Source organism: Cucumis sativus, chromosome 7 (assembly GCF_000004075.3).
Source record: "Cucumis sativus cultivar 9930 chromosome 7, Cucumber_9930_V3, whole genome shotgun sequence".
Taxonomy (NCBI): Eukaryota; Viridiplantae; Streptophyta; class Magnoliopsida; order Cucurbitales; family Cucurbitaceae; genus Cucumis; species Cucumis sativus.
This window is the reverse complement of record NC_026661.2, coordinates 4,051,856-4,068,929: the sequence shown is the minus strand read 5'-3', so window position 1 is coordinate 4,068,929 and position 17,074 is coordinate 4,051,856. Positions and strand designations below refer to the sequence as shown.

The following is a 17,074-nucleotide window of genomic DNA, read 5'->3' as shown; positions in this document are numbered from 1 at the left end:
CATTTCATCTAAATTCGACATTAGCAAAGGTAAAAAAATCTCAATTTCAAAACACACTTTCGATCCTTTCTGTCATCTTTCTCCCAACAGTTCTCGAGAATCAGCATAAAGGATAACGGTAAACTCGAATAGAAAAAGATGAAAATAAAATATTTCACAACACTAAAGAAACACCCAGAATCCCAATTGAAATTCTGGACGGTCAAAAGGATAATTATTCTACAAGGTCTTGTGCCAAAATAAGGCTGACTACAGTTTCATATATACCAACAAAATTGGCAGAGCAGCCGCTAGGCTCTGACTCGTTTCCAACTCTACCCTTCACTTTCATTCCACAATTCACAATTACAATGCCTATATCACCTTGACTTTTGTTCTTTTTATTTTTATATTTTCTTCTTAGCTTGGAGTCGTATAATTTGGGTTTTCCTTTTCATTTTCCATACAAGAGTTGCATCCTCAACTGATCAGTTTTTGTAATCGCTTTTCAGCAAGATTTGCAACTTTATTCTGTGGTTCGAGAACAAGAGCATGCTTGAAATCTGCAAAAGTTATGAGACAGAAAAGCAAATACTTATTGAACATGTACCGAAACACACTTTCATTAATAGAGAAAACATATCAGAATATGAATGCACACAAACTCAACCGTACGAAAAGTGATAAGTTAACGACTATCTTATGTGAATCATGAATATGCATCTGAAGACGTTATTACAGAAATAAAACCAAACCACTAATAGCCTACAATGACAAGACTTGACATCCCTGTTCTCTTTTTCAGGGGAGACTCGTATTGAGTATTCAAACCTCTCTCTAAAAACCTCGTAATGAGTTTCACTCTAAGAAATTTTCAGCGTTCTAAAGAATACTATACAACTAAATGATTAGCCAAAAGTTCTACTAGATGCACAAAATCAATCTATGTGAGTATAATTTCTTTTAACTTGATTGCATTCAACATTCATGATGGATTGTCCAAAGATTATTTATTTTTAGTTATGAAAATGCATACATACGCTTACAGGCAAAGAAAGAGCAGAGCTAGAACATGAACAATCCATCTTCAGATGAATTATAAACAGTTTGAAGTCTAATAGTGAAAAAATCATAACTCTCACCTTTGATGGCTTCTTTATAGAGAAGAAGAGACTCTCTGGCAGTTCCCCGTCTGAGATATGCCTTCACAGTCTGCATGAAGCAATTAAATGTTAAGAATATCATCATATAATTGCAAATTTTCGAACGCTAAGATGAAATTGACTTGGTAAGCATCCAGTTCCGAATATGTAGTAACAGCAAAATGTATTATGTTTACCCGTTCCCACTCAACCAAAGACTTAGCAATTGATTCATACGGATGTATCTTCTTCATGGGAAGCTATCCGTATGAATAAATTGTATAATAATAACTGAGGAGAGAGAAAGAGAGGGAGTATGAGAGAAAGAGAGAGAGAGAGAGAACAACAGCAACAAGAACAGCAATAATAAAAATCCTGCAGGAAGTTTTAGTTCAACCATCTGCATCTTGTTGATAAAGCAACAAATTAAATTCCATTGGAGTCCTATTTTGCTTTGGTCACATTTGACCCATTTAGATGTGAGGTCAAACTAGGAGGTAGTGCGGAGCGAGAATACGGCTAGGTACCAGAGGTGCAAGGACAAACCCAAAAAAAAAATCTTAAACCGATTTAAACCGCTTGTTGGTTCAGATTGAAACTGGTTGGTTTGGCATTTTTGGTTTGAAATTTAAAAAACCAAAAACTTACAGTCAGGTTGAATTTGGCAAAGAACAAACCAATTCAAACTGAACTGACCAATTATAATATATATAACGTTTGAGTTATTTTCTCAAATTGTGTTGGTGGTATATTTGGCGTTGGAGTAAGACTGATATAAGCCAGGTTGAGTTCAAGCAGCAGTATATTCAATATTTTGTTTAATATATTGGATTTCTGTCCTCCACCAATTCTCAGTAACCACGTGCATGACAGTATTGTAGACATGTGAACAACCAGTTTGACTGAACAAACCGACCAACAGTTAGTTGGTTCGGTAATGATATGCTGGTGGTTCAGCTCAGTCTTGGACTTCTTAGTAATATTGTGGTTTGATTTTGGTTTCCCATTAAAATCAAGCCGAACAGAACCATTTACACCCCTACTAGATACCATACAGCACCTTCCTCATTAAGCCTTTTTTTATAATGCTTTCTTTCGGTTTTTTACTATGAATGTGTGTGTTAGGTACTTTTGTGTTGGCTGTTTTTCTACATAATCATGTATAAATCAGATAGTTACCTTCTTATCAAGTAATATGGCTTTGCTGCAGTCATCTTCAGCTTGTTGAAAGCTACATAAAGTGCAATTCAAGTAATAGATGAAGTCAAAACAAACCAGGTAGAATAAGTAATAATGATTGGAAACATTAGGTTAACATACCAGCCTAACTCTAAGTAAGCGGCAGCTCGGTTGCAATAATAAGTTGCATTTGTCCCATTTAATTTAATAGCATCTGTGTAGTAATTAACAGCTTTATTCCACTGTCTTCCTTTAAAAGCTGCATTGCCCTGGAAATCATTATTTTATTTTTCATTTAATAAACCGTTGAACAAAAAGAATTGATTGGCAATCAACGATGATATTATATTGGAATATGTAAGCTAGTCAACTTTTTATGAAAGGTAGAAACAGATAACCCCAGATGTTTTAGATCAAACAAAGCGCAAATGAAGTTGGCTATCATACAAGACTTCATTTCATGCAACTACGAAAGTGTTTGGGCAATATTTCCGATATCAAAGCTCAAAAAATTGAGTTAGGGGTAACTAAATGAAAATAGAGATTATATTCACAACAACAGTCTATGCATAAGACAGAACAAATTTGTCCCTTAAGAGGGGATAAGAGAAGTGAACACTGTAAAACCAGGTATAAAGAGCAGACAGACCAGGTGGAAACATGTTTTCATAGCTGATAGAGTCATGGACAAGATGGAGAAATGTAATACGAAAGAATTCAATTTTTTTCTTGAAATCAAAATCTGAGACCTTCATTGAAAGACACATAGGGCCTTCACACATTCTGTTCAAGGATCCCAGGAAATCACTGCATTTTTCTTATTCGTCCAATTTACCAGTCACTGAATTTCTAATTTCTAAAATCAGAGTTGAAAAACAATTTTATCTTGTAATTAAACCAGAAAGTGTAAATTTTAGCAAAATAACTCTTACAAGTTGAATAATAACCCACTTTACATCAAATTAAATCATGCATTCATGCCTTCTGTGGGCTTTTCTTCTCAACGCCTTTGTATTCTTTTATTATTATTTTTTTTTTAATGAAAATCAAGTCCTTTTATAAAAATTTAAATAGAAAAAAAATAACATCATATCAATATCAAGACTGACATTATTCATGGCATCAACAATTGAGGCAAACCTTTTCTTTCAATAGTTCAGACGCATCCATATCTCCATTGGTATCAGCAAATGGCAATAAATTATTAGAAGCAACGCCAACTTGCTCTTGAAGAGCTGAGAAAATATCCAGGACAGTGTCCAGAAGAAACTTATCGGCACCATGAAATGTTATGAGTGAAATGGAGATGGGGCAGTCATCCTGCTTTCCCAGTGGAACAGCAACCTGACAATATGATGTAATAACAACAATAACATATTACTCTTTGAGCCCTGCCAACAGAAAATAACTAAATCTCGATTGTTGACTTACTTCACAGCAACCAGACATGCTTGAAATGCTTGATAATGCAAATGTCCTATCACGAAACTCAGAAGCAATTCCCTTCTTTGTACTAAACTTTGGTGGGGGGTCCGCAACTGTAGGAATTACTAATATCCCATCATCCTATAGTGAAAATAAGATAAGAATAATAACAGATTAATTGAGCAGAAATTGTTGTAGTGAAAATTACTAACAACCATTCCAGAGGAGTGAAACCATACATTCACAAATAATAACCCTTTTTCTTTTTGGAACAAGAAAAAACTATTAGTCAATAATGTGGAAAGTTAAATATAGGTACTATACAACAAAGAATGATAGCATGATAGATCCAGGTTAAGTGGTTGGGCATCTAAATCATCACAACCTTAACCATCTTTCCCACTGCACAAACATGACTAGTATCTGTACACTTCTCAAATTTTTCAACACTTCTTCCTTTCATGGCCTGTCATATCAACTCAAACTTACTTTGTAGTTTGCCCCCCTTAAACGCAGTAAGGGTTAAATGATTCCATAAAACAATGGAAAAGTAGTGCCTAAGCTTTAAGAAAGTCAATTAGTATCGGCTTGATGCTAAAAAAACTGATAGAGTTACTGTGAAAAGGTATTCAACTGACAAGTTTTTGGAATGTAACAGTGCTCATTGTGTATGAATAGCATAAAACATGAGAGGCTGAACCCATTCCTGAAGTTGACTCGCTAAAACAAGTCCTCGCTCACCTCCTCTCTCCTCCACTTCAGCCACCTTACCGTCGCTCACAGATTTGGATCAACTATGGCAAGCAGTAGACTCTTGCAGGATTGAGGGGTAGGAGTTTTCAGTTGCTTTACCCGGGAACAAAGACACTACTCAAAGAAAATGGTACATTCAACTCATGTGCAATTTTAATCCATGGAACTTGATGGTCGGTCGAAGTATCTTGTACCTGGTATCATTACCCCCCTCAAATATTGCAGTCTTTAGAAAGGTACGAGGGAAAGTGATTCCTTTTGCATAGAAAGGATGTCTAGTAAAAGGGGTCAGCTCACAAAGGGCAACCGTCCCAAAAAAAATCCGGGTGCATAACAAAATTTATTCACTTTGAAGAGGGCAGAAGATATGCTCAGACACAGCATTTGCAAGTATAATTGTGAAGATCCAGCGGCTTATATTCAGGGTGAGTCCCTGGGGCGACAGCAAAGTTCGGTGGCTCAAAAAGCCAATAGATTCCAAAGTAACACAGTAGGAAGATACAGTAAAAGCTGCCCTCTTTGAACGTTTCCAGTTCATGGACGGAACAAATAGCCTCAGATAAAAGAGGTCATTAAAGGAGCCTTCTCCATAGCTTTATTTTTAACTTTTGATAAAAGATGGTTCATCTTATGGTTTCTAGTTCTACTCTTTCTATGATCAAAATGAGTCAGGGACAAAAGCATACTCTTCCAGAAAAGAGACACAAACCGGCTTAAGTGACTATATTTTACAAAGTCTCCCCTCAGTGTTCTCAAGGACAACCAATTGTTCCTCTCAATAACGAAGGCTGGGGAACAACTACAATGCAAAATACCTTCATATTTTACAAGGAGATCTGATGGGTATTTGAAAATTGATTCTACAAGACAGATCTCAAATACTGTCGCACAAGTTAATTCCCAAAAATCACCATAGAATAGTGCAAAATAGGACGATCAATTACTGATAAAAGATGCAATATGGCCTAGGGCCTTGAAAATTCATGGGGTAATCAAAGGGACAAAGGGGCAGGCAACCCTTTCCCCAAGGGTTAGTTACAAAAATGTGAGGCAGTTGTGCAAATACATAATAATAACCATGTTGAACACTCCAATAAGAGGTTGTAAAATTGTACAAAATCACAAAAATAGAAAAGACAAATCTTCGTACCAAAGAACAATAGAATTTCTCATAATTTATAAAGCAAACTAATTAGAATTGCTATAAAACATAAATATTTACATGCACTCATTTCAAGGTACACAACAAGAAATTGGGGATACCTTTAATAAACTCTTAAGTGCAATTCTCGTCTCCATTCTGACTTTGTATAGAGTTTTAATATCATCATAAGATGTTTTAATTGCTGCAAGAACATCTTCAGATGCATTAGATCCTAACTTGGGTTTGACTGACTTAATCCATTCTTCGTGATTTATTTTAAATTCAGATCTGAAAAGTGCATGCCACATCACACTCATTAGTAAAGAGGTTTGTAGTCCTAAAAGAAAACAACAATCAAAAGATGGAGCATATGTCCAAACATACAACATGAGCTCAAATATCAATCATCATGCATTTTAACAACCACCACTATATATGAAGCAATCATAGTTCAACAGTAAAAGCTCACGTTGAGCAATTCAAACAGTCCTTCATACTAGGAGTGTATGATATAGACGTTTGCATAGGACCCTTTCCAATATTCCATCAGATGACGTGACAGGTACACCAAAAACAAGATGTCCATTATACTAATATTTGGTATTGAAAATACCATTCATAATGTACATAGCACCAACACAACAGACATACCGAAGGAACGTGGAAAAGCCTAGTATTTTTTAGTGGTTAAAAATAATGAGTAACAAGGTTCATCTCATTGCAGCTATCAACCTGTCTCTCACCTGACCTCTCGTCTCTCTCTACCAGATTTTGAGAGATTATAATGAGTCGCTTAATTTCAATTTTTCATGCAACAAAGTTCGATTGAAAATTAACATGTCATTTGGCATGAATCATGCACACAATTTTAGGTGCAATCCCTTGAACAAACACATTTCACCAAGTAAACTTTGCATAGCTCCTCTTTATTGAAATATACTGTAATCATGCTCAATTACATTGATTGAAGTTTATATCAAAAGAAAATTGTAGGTGTAATAGAGAAATGCAAAGAGGATAGTAGCTATCTATTTTCATCATATCAATGAAATAGTTTATGTTGGTTTCGCTATAAAAGATGTAATTATCTACATGTAAGAAAGTAAAGAAAACAAAAGGCTAAAATGGGAAAAAATTAAATAAAAAATTACAAAATTTGATTTCATTGCAGGGCAGTACATGCATATGAGAATGGTCACCCTCAATGTGTGTGCTTCATGATATTTGGGAGTAACAATCGTATCAAAAGAAATATTGGGATAATGAACTTGCGTATACATTTCTTAGTACACACTCTATAATTGCCTCCATGTTTTAAAACATAAGAAGATTGGCATGAAGAGTGAAAAATTGGGTAGTCAAGAATCACCTGCGCTTACCTCTGTAATAAAATCATAACAGAAGAGAGGGCTTTTAAAATAGTAATTCCTTTTTGCAAGGTTGGTGATTGATTATGGAACCCTTTCAGACTGGGGACATTAGACGCCAGGTACTCGCCAAAGTTCATGTGTTTTGGAGACTGATCTGCAGAAACAAAAAGCTACATTTAACATCACAGAGACATTTTGTAGTTCTTTTTATTGCTAAAAATCATTATCACCCAAAAAAGAATCTCTAAGCCATTTGAACTGAAAGCATCAGCGGGAAATATCTATAAACAGTCATGAAACTTACAACCAGATAAATTTTCTATTGCTTTTTCAACAACGTGAACAGTCTTTTGCAAAGGAACTTTTGAAAGTTGAAATAGATCATCAGCAATAACAAGGCGGCGCATCCTTCGAGGTTCTACTGAATTCAGTTTAAGTAGAACATGCCCAACCCGATGCAGAGTAGATGGATCACGAGCAAACCATCCTTAACAATGCCACACAAGAAAAACATGAATGAAAAGTCTACAATAGAAAATGAAGAAAAAAGTCGAAGGAATAATATTCAACTGATGTGCCAACTTACCAACTGTATCCAAGCTCGGGGAATTCGACAAAACTCTATTCATTGGTATAACTCCATGTGAGGGCCGAAATGCAAATATACCACAAAAGGAAGCTGGAATTCTGATGCAACCAACCGTATCAGTGCCTAGAACATTACACAATAAGAAGATACACCGTTATGAGATCAAGTTGAATTTTGCTAAACTGGTGAGTATCATATATACCCACAAACAGAAACACTGTTGGAAGGTCAATGTTCTTTTAGTTTTACATAAAGTGCACCACAGGCCCTAACACCATAGCTTGTGAGGTTCCAACATGTTGATTCTTATGTGTAGATTGTCGCTAAGACAACCTCGTAAAACAACATATTAAGCAAATGTCAAATGACTCAAATGTCCCATCCACGCATGCAACCAAATGATCATAGAAGCATTTTGCACATTAGATTGCCTATCCACCCAAAAATATAGCAATATGTCATGAAAAACAAATGGAAATTGCACTGACCAAGAGCAAAGTCAACAAGCTCTCCTGCAACAGCCACAGCAGACCCACTAGAAGAACCTCCAGGTACAAATGATGACAACTTTGGATTGATAGGAGTTCCATATTGTTTGTTCTCCCCAGTAATCCTAGATTAACAACCAAACAAAGACTTCAAAAGACCATTGGCAAATAAGAAACCTCGGAGAACATGAACAGAGGCTTACCCAAAACCCAATTCATCCATAACAGTCTTCCCAACACAAGCAGCCCCATTCTTGAGCAGAAGAGTTACCATCTCATCAGTCTTCTCAGCAACATCATGAGTTCTCTTCCAGTCCGGATTGCCAAACCCCGTCACATAGTCCTTCACGTCAAATCTAAAGAACCCCACAAAAACAAACGATCAAAAACACCAACCCAGATAAGAAAATTAACCAAGAAATCAAATTTCACAATCTAAATATGGATGCAAACATCAGAGAGAAAGAAAACGAAGAGTACGAACACATCCTTGACGGCGAAAGTGAGGCCAGCGAGAGACTGTCTGGCGGCAGGGGGCGAAGGCTGAGGAAAAGGTCGAAGCTCGAAACGCTGGATGAAAGCACCAAAGTCCTCTCCCTGCAAAACTTTGCCATTTCTTCCTCTCCTTCGAGTCTCTGCTAAAATTACGACTCCAGCTACGCCGACCCCGATCAGGATCCAGAGTTTGGGGTTAGAAGCATTGGTTTTCAAGAGCTTTAGGGGGTTTGACATGAATCAGAATCGAAATCAAAATCCGAAGAGATTGACTGGGTTGGAGAATGAAGAGTTGGAGTTTATGCAGGATAGAAGAAGAAGAAGAAGAAGTAGAGGGGTTTAAGGAAGGTTTTGGAGACGATCATAAATGTCGGAATGTGTACTTCAATATGGGCTTTGTGGCTTTGGGCATTTTGAAGGTGGGATTGGAGAATGTGAATGATCGAATGCCCAACTGTAGCCAGAAAAATGTCGTCGTTTCCACGGATGTAAAAATGTTAAATTGTATAAATCTGTCTATACAACTATTAATACTTCTCCAATCACCTGTGGACTTGTACTGTTCAACTGTGATAAACTTTGATATATTACCTGATTTATTGATAGACGTTCTTGATACAAAACATAATTTATTTGCCTAAATAAACTATAAAAAGTTGAATTGGTATAATGTATTAACTCGTAATTTTGAAGTCATCGTGGAGTAAATAACGAGACATATACTTAATAATTAACTAAAAGGCCATTGCTCAATTCAATTCACAGTGGTCATTACTTATAATTAATTTTCTACAAATTACCTCGACACTCATATGTATAAGCTGATTTAAACACTCATGGATATGAAAAAAACTCATCTTCGACGACCAAACTTCAATATCCAACAACTATCTTTGGATGTAGTTTAACGATGGAACAAAAAAACAAATAAAAATAACAAAAAAATACGATAATTTATATTTTTCTACATGTTTTTTAACACGGATTAATGAAAATAAATATATGTTATTTGATGACAAAATTGGTAGAAGAAATGTGGTGATATTCTATTAACTGTTAAAGTGACAAGAGATTCAATTAAAAGAAATGAGGATAGAGGAGAAAAGGAAAATGAAAACCATCGAAGTCATAGACGAAGTGAGGCAACCATAATTTTATGTTTGGAGACATAATCCCAAATAAAATTAGAACTCCTGAAATTAATTTTATATATAGATTTCAAATTACTTTTATAAGATGTATCTTATTTTTCTTAAAATTGAAAACTATATTATATACAAGTGAACTCTACAAAAGTATTAACCATAAAAAATATTGGTGTAATTTAGAAGGAAGGAAAAGTTATGTTTATAAGATTTGGAATCAATTTTGTAATTAACTAAAATATTATAATTAAAATCCTAATACATAGATTTTGTTTGAAAGGAAAAAGAAAGAAAGAAAGAAAAAAGAAAAGGTGATATTGATAATTATCATATTTTAATCCGCGTCATAATATCATACGTGTCATTCACTTTTGCACAAGTGAAGTTAATAACCGTCCACGTGTCTAAGATTTGCTCTCTCGTAGACCAAACTACGCTCTCTTGTAGCCGCGCCCCCCGCATTAATGGCGAAGAAGCCTTCTTCTTCTTTCCCTTTCCCGCGGCACTAACGAAGCATAAGAACCCTTCTCTTTCTCCCATTCTCTTCTTTCTCCATTTCCAGGCTCTAATGGCGAGGGCTTTATCCACAATCACCTCTACGCTTGGAGGATTCCAACTCTGGAATGAAATTGATGATTCTGACCATTGGCAGAAAGGGATTTACTACGCCTTGTCCGCTTCTTATGCCCTCATATCCCTCATTGCATTAGTACTCCACTTTTCTCTCTTCCTTACTGTCTTTTTGTTCTCTATCTTCTGAATTTCATTACTTATGTGAAGCTTTTTTTTTTAATGTGTGTGTTTTCATCTCTTTATTGGAATTTAACATGGCTTCTTTCCTAATGGAAACAACCCGATAATCATGATGTCTCCTTCATATTTATGATTATAGTAAAATAGACTTCTGGGTGTGCTGTGTGCTTATACTATATGTGTGAGGTGATTACAACGGTTAGAGGTACTGATTTTCTGTGATAATTTTAAGACAGTTCTTTGGGTTTCACACTCGGTCGAGTTGGGATTCAATTCTTTGGGTAATTAGGGTGATCAATTAATGTCTTAAATTAATCTGTACTCTTAAGAATGAAGTTTCGTTGAATTGTATTGAGTGTTTTTATGGAAACTCGATATAGCTATAACACGTTGGCTAGGAAACAAGACCGACACTCAATGTGCCAGTCACTGGCACAGCCCTTGGACACCTTGCAAAGATTGCACTAGGTGTAATTTGTATGTGTGAATTGTTGTCGTAGGTGCGGACACATGGAAGAAAAATTGTTGCTTTAGGACAGAAGAGGTGTTTTGTCCCACCTTCCATTTTGTTATTAGGGTTTTCTTCTTTGTTGCTCGGCTTTTTCTGCCACCTTGCTCATGGGAGATTGGGTTAGATAGAAAGGGGAATTTTCAATAGTTTTGACTGTGAGAGGTCTTGGGAAGATGTTCAGTCTTGTATTAGATTTAATACTTCCCTTTGGGCATTGGCATCGAAGGAATTTCATAAAAAAATCTTGGGAAAAATACATTTTTGGTTTGATTTGGTTTCCCTATGCTCTCCTAGGTTTCAAAAGTTAACACATTTAGTCCTTAAGTTTTGGGTTGAGTTTCAATCTAGTCCCTAAATTTATAAATGTTACAATCTCTCTTGATGTCAATATCTATTAATTAATTTAAGATGATTGAGAATTAAGATGTAAATTTAATTTCAGTAGAGATAAAATATATTTAAACTTATTTAATTATAATTATTTTAAATTAATTAAACACATTAAACTAAAGACGGAAAATGAATACGTAGTGGAAAATCATCAGTTAAAAGTGTGAATCTTGAAATCTAGGGACCAAATTGAGAGCAAACTCAAATATGAAAGGTTAAAATTTGTAACCATTACTAATTTGAAACTAAACTCAAAACTTAAAAGAACTAAATGTGTGAAATATTGAAACCTAGAGACAAAATAACCATTACTAATTTGAAACTAAACTCAAAACTTAAAAGAACTAAATGTGTGAAATATTGAAACCTAGAGACAAAATAGAAACTAGATCGGACCAAAAAGGTTCATTTCCCAAAATTCTTTAGACATGGTTCTCTTGGATTGGAGCTTTTTTTTTTTTTTCCTTTTTTTAGATAGCTAGTTCAGTTTTTGGTAGCTCCTTTTGTAAAGGTATGTCCTTTTGTATTCTTTTGTTGGTTTCTCACTAAAAGAAGAAAGAAAGATAGAAGTTGCATACTTTAGATTAAGTAGCTGTCGTGGGAAAGAGAACGCAGCATTTTGTTTTTATAATAACGCCTAATACAGTGAGTAATTGCTCAAGTTTCCAGGTTCAACTTATTCGGATTCAAATAAGAGTACCAGAATTCGAGTGGACTACACAAAAGGGGTTCCATTTGATGAATTTTATTGTAAATGGATGTAAGATTGTACATTTGTTATTTTTCCTTAAATTTTAAGGTTCTTTTTTATGAGTTAATTCTAACCTTATTTTCATTTTGACAGTGAGGGCTATTCTCTTTGGGCTTTATAAGAGTGTCTTCCTCATCAAACCAAAGGTAGGTCTCTTCTGTTAATTGTCGCCAGTGCCTATCATGTGATCATCAAGTGTATCTAGGTTTCATTTTGATGTTTTCTTGAGATTATTTAAGAGTTGAAAGGATGATAATCTAAACTAAAACTTTTGGTTGATTTTATTATAAGCACCTTCCTTTTGTTATAGGTTACTTGTTACTTCAGAACATTTCTAGAATAAATTGATTTATTCTTCATTCAGCAAAGCTTTCATCCAACATGCTAAGCTTACTTGAACAGACGAAAAGGGAGAAAACAAAGAAAAGCTAATAACAGGACAACGACCTCCACAAATCTCCCAATTAATTTGATATTGTCCACTTTGGCATAATGCTTCATGGTTTTGCTTGTGGTTTCTCCCAAAAAAGCCACATATCAATGAAGATAGTTGTTCTCACTAATATACTCTTGATTGTTCTCTTATCTAGCCAACGTGGGACATTGGTCACATACCCAACAATTCTTATCTGGTAGAGAGGACCAATAAGCCTTTGCTTAAATGGTCATCCATGGTTAGCTCTTCTTCACTAGAGCACACCACCTATTTGATAGAGTCAACCGCAGATCCCCCGTAACTACATCTTTGTTTCGCACTTAAGGATTCTATCGAATTGGCTAAGTTAGAGGCATTGATCTGATACCATTTGATGAGGACATTTACCCCCGAATTATCTCCACAATAGTATGATATTATCCAATTTTGGGATAAACCCTCATGGTTTTGCTTGTGGTTTCACTTTAAAATGCTTCATACTAATGAAGATTGGTAGTCTCACTTATTTGCCTCTATCCATCCTCTTCCCTAGTCAGTGCAGAACTTTGGTTGTATTTCCAACAAATTATTCCTTCGCATTTGTATTTGAAATTATGGTAATATCTTATTCAATTTTCTTTATTTCCCATGGAATGTCAAGAAACATAAATAAACATTAAAAAAAAAAAAAATCCGGTTGCTGTTGGACTGTTTGTCATAAACATTCATGGGTTTCTCCCCTTATCTGACAATGGGAACCATAGCATTATTAGATAAAGATCTGTTGCGTTATGCTTTTTTGTTACCCATTACAATCCAGTGAGCGGGCCATCTTATTCCCATATCAAAAAAGCAAGTCAATATGTGAACTTAAAATTGATAATCTAGATATTTAAAGAGACCCACGTTCATTTTTCCATCTGTAACTGTACGGGTTGAAACTTTACTGCTGGTAAAGGTTCTTGAAATGGTGATTATGGAGATTCCTGGACTTCTATTCTTTTCAACGTACACACTGCTTGTTCTATTTTGGGCAGAGATATACCACCAGGTAATTTGTGATTATTATTATTATTTAATCTAATCCGAGTTACATACATATAATATCAATTCTATGCAAGACTCGTTCTCCATTTGTATTGGTGATTATTTTTCTTTCAGGCACGGAGTCTTCCTATTAGCAAACTTAAGCCTACTTACTGTATCGTCAATGGAGTTATGTACATTATACAGGTAAAATAAAAAATGTCAGCCAAAGGTTGTCAGTGCTATATGAAACATAAAATGCTTAATTTGATTGATTTGTTTACGTTCAGCTCTGTTTCAATTATTTTATTTGTCATTGTGTTTTCAGATCTGCATTTGGATTATTGTGATGTTAGAGCATTCTCCTGGTGCAGTTATAGTTGCTAAGCTTTTCTTTTCAGGTTGCAGCTCAAAACTTGCATTTTTTTCTCTTATATGAAAGATAAGAAATGGGGTGTTTAATTGATGTCCATTTCAACTTATATCTTTTGTCTTCCACGTTCTACTTTATGGAGACATGTATTGAATTTTTTCTTTACTATTTCCAGTGGTTTCATTCTCTGCTGCACTGGGTTTTCTGATATATGGTGGGAGGTAATAGATGTTCATGAATTCAGGAGCTGTGGTTAATTATGTTCCAGCCTGACAATTACTTTCTTAACAGGCTATTTGTCATGCTGAGGCAGTTCCCAATTGAATCCAGAGGACGCCAAAAGAAGTTGTATGAGGTGGGTTCGTTAGTGTGTTTTTTTATCGATAGCATTTGAAAAATGTAAATGTACCGTAGGACTAGAAACATTTAATGTAATTGAATTTAGGAAAGCCAAAAGTTCACAAATTACCCTGCTTGATAATGCCATTGAAATTGAATATTAGAAGTGGATCGTGATGACGTCTTTGTATTTCATAGTTCACGTAGTATTCAATTAAAGAAGTCTACCTTGATTATTTCAAACTCTATGCTGCTGATCGATTATTGAGATTGGGCATGTAAACATCAAGGATATAACTGACAAATGGTGTATATTTCAAGGATCAATAACGAATTTAGGCTTTCAAAAATTAAGTTTTGATGAGGCTGGTGGGGGTATCTAACTTTTCTTAAGCACCATGAGTTGGCTTAGCAAACCATCTGAGCTGAGCGAATGGGTTCAATTCATAATGCTCACCTACCTAGAATTTAACATCTCATGATTCTTATGAGTTACCTTAACAACCAAATATAATGGGGTTCACGAGAATGAAGCTGCTTAAACATGAGGATATGAATAAAATTATATTTTTGCTTATCTTTGCAGGTTGGTTGCGTGACAACAATTTGTTTTAGCTGTTTCTTTATACGATGTTTTGTGGTGAGTTTTCATTTGGTTACACTAATCTGGATCCAACATTCTTTTAGTGAATAATACATGTATTTGTTCATCTTGTAGCTTGCTCTATCTGCATTTGATAAGGATGCAGACCTTGATGTCCTAGATCATCCCATTCTCAACCTGATATACTACATGGCTAGTTTCTAAATCCCTACTTTATATTCTAATTTCCTCTCTTGATGCATGAATTACTTCTTTTTAGTTAGAAGTTGTGAGTAAATCAACTGTGGAGGTTTAAGCATGGTTTTACTTGTTGGAATTGATAGGATTGTTAGCTAACTTTTCTTTTTCCACTCCTTAAAAATGATATATATTCACGATTATTTAGCTTACATTATTTACACAGGAAGGAAAGTTCTGAACTTTCCAGCACTAGTTACAACATAGCATGAAACTTGAAAAAAGGGTCCTCAACTCTGTTTAATTCAAAATCTATCAAGATTTTTATTTCATTAGTGGATCGGTAGCAAGGAAGATGTCTTCGTTAGTTGGTTCAGTTTGTTGTATTCTCTGTCAGAAGGCTGATGAGAGTTGTTTGGGTTGATTTCTTTGAAACATTTTCTCTCTCACTCGTCACAGGAACATGAGTGATGTGATCATGGAGTTTCTCCTCACTTTTTTATTTCATGAAAAGTGATTTTCTCTGAGGTTGCAGGAGTATGTGCAATTATGCAGGATCTTTGGGGTAAATAGATTAGTATATCATCTCCCAAATAAAAAGTTGTGTCCAGTGACTTCTGATTTTTCCTTCCTTAGATTCCCTTCAGTTTTCGTCACCCGCCCTTTGAGGTGGTGTGTCTTTCTTCCCTTCTGTACCAAGGGAGGAGTAATGCTAAGATTTTCTCCAGACAGAAAGAAAAGATTGTACCTCAAGTAGGTGACATAGTGCTAGGGTGAAGCCTAGACATTGGATGGGTCTGTTGTGATGGTACGACAATGCACTGATCTTTTCCTTGTCTTCTGACTTCTTGTGCTTCCATTTGGGCTTGAAAAACTATCTTCTAGTGGGCCTCAGGCCAAGTCAAACGTGATGATTAATGTCCACAAGACCCAAAGTTGATGACAAATTGCATATACACAACAACAAGAGTGCAACTTTGTGGTGTTATATGTTCTCTTTGATTTTCTTCTCTTGAAAGAAGTTGGTGTCTGTGGTCTTATAACTGCCCGTTGTAGTTGAACAAACATTTTCTGTTCTTTGTCTAATTTATTTACTTTATAGTTGTGTAATCTTCTGACAAAATTGATGTGCATGTTACTGCAGTTGGTAGAGGTTGTTCCGTCGGCACTGGTTCTGTTTATACTGAGAAAACTTCCTCCGAGGCGTATATCTGATCGGTACCATCCCATTGAGTGAAGCTCTCAACAATAGATGACATTTTATCTTTAGGACTTTGATTAGAGGGCTGTTTTTCTCTATATCTACAATATACTAGTATAATCCCTTCTAATTGAATCTAAAAGTAGTTCTATCAGCCAAAAACAAAACATGGCCCAGAGAATACGTCTTTTGCAAACATGCTCCTGCACAGTTGGTATAGTTTCTTCCATCAACATTGGATTTTTGTACTGTGAAAACTTCCTTCGAGACGTGTGCCTGATCGGGTATCACCCCACATAATGAAGCTCTAAACAAATTCTGGTCAGCAGAACTTACCATCCTAACTATGTATTTACAGATACACTCTACTGAATGAAGCTTCTCGACAATTTCTGGTCAGCAGAACTTTCCACTTTCATTGTGTATTTAATTTTTGTAGTTGTTTGTTTTTTAGGTACTTGCATTACAGATTCTTTTCCTTTTATTTTCCTTTTTCTTTTGTCTGTTTGGCTGGATTTACTACACACATGATGCTTCTAATTTAATCCAAACGTAGTTCTTTGACCTGAAAACACCTTCTTTGCTTATGTGATAAAACAAAAGATCCCATTAGTCAAGTTGCTTTATGATTGCTTTAATTGCAGTAACCGGAATACCATTCTTTAACGTTGTTGGAGTAGTCTAATTATGTTACGTTAGAGAGGAGATTTGTAAATCAAGATGCATATAAATCCACAATTATTGGCACAAGTATAGGTACTTCAACGAACCAACCTTGTGAAATATTCTGTTTTTGTTCATGTTTTTTCTTCTTCGAATCTGATC

At 35.3% G+C, this 17,074-nt stretch overlaps 2 protein-coding genes across 3 annotated transcripts; one reads left to right on the top strand and one right to left on the bottom strand.

Moving 5' to 3' along the window:
- Positions 1–106: 106 nt before the first annotated feature.
- Positions 107–9,052, bottom strand: LOC101219942 (outer envelope protein 64, mitochondrial). The gene is made up of 13 exons (XM_004136829.3): positions 8,554–9,052; positions 8,273–8,425; positions 8,070–8,194; positions 7,579–7,704; positions 7,297–7,479; positions 7,002–7,146; positions 5,742–5,910; positions 3,732–3,866; positions 3,441–3,644; positions 2,442–2,569; positions 2,301–2,352; positions 1,122–1,191; positions 107–542 (listed from the first exon to the last, which is right to left on the bottom strand). The coding sequence occupies exons 1-13, from the start codon at positions 8,799–8,801 to the stop codon at positions 460–462; spliced, it is 1,821 nt and encodes a 606-aa protein (XP_004136877.1). The 5' UTR covers positions 8,802–9,052; the 3' UTR covers positions 107–459.
- A 1,084-nt stretch (positions 9,053–10,136) lies between these two features.
- Positions 10,137–16,821, top strand: LOC101219703 (tobamovirus multiplication protein 1). 2 transcript variants are annotated; one of them, XM_004136828.3, is made up of 11 exons: positions 10,137–10,418; positions 12,033–12,123; positions 12,208–12,260; positions 13,488–13,580; positions 13,691–13,762; positions 13,884–13,956; positions 14,104–14,149; positions 14,220–14,283; positions 14,854–14,907; positions 14,986–15,063; positions 16,193–16,821. In XM_004136828.3, the coding sequence occupies exons 1-11, from the start codon at positions 10,278–10,280 to the stop codon at positions 16,283–16,285; spliced, it is 858 nt and encodes a 285-aa protein (XP_004136876.1). In that variant the 5' UTR covers positions 10,137–10,277; the 3' UTR covers positions 16,286–16,821. The 2 variants fall into 2 exon arrangements, with proteins under 2 accessions (XP_004136876.1, XP_011658787.1); XM_011660485.2 differs by having other exon boundaries at positions 10,179–10,418; positions 12,026–12,123.
- Positions 16,822–17,074: the final 253 nt, after the last annotated feature.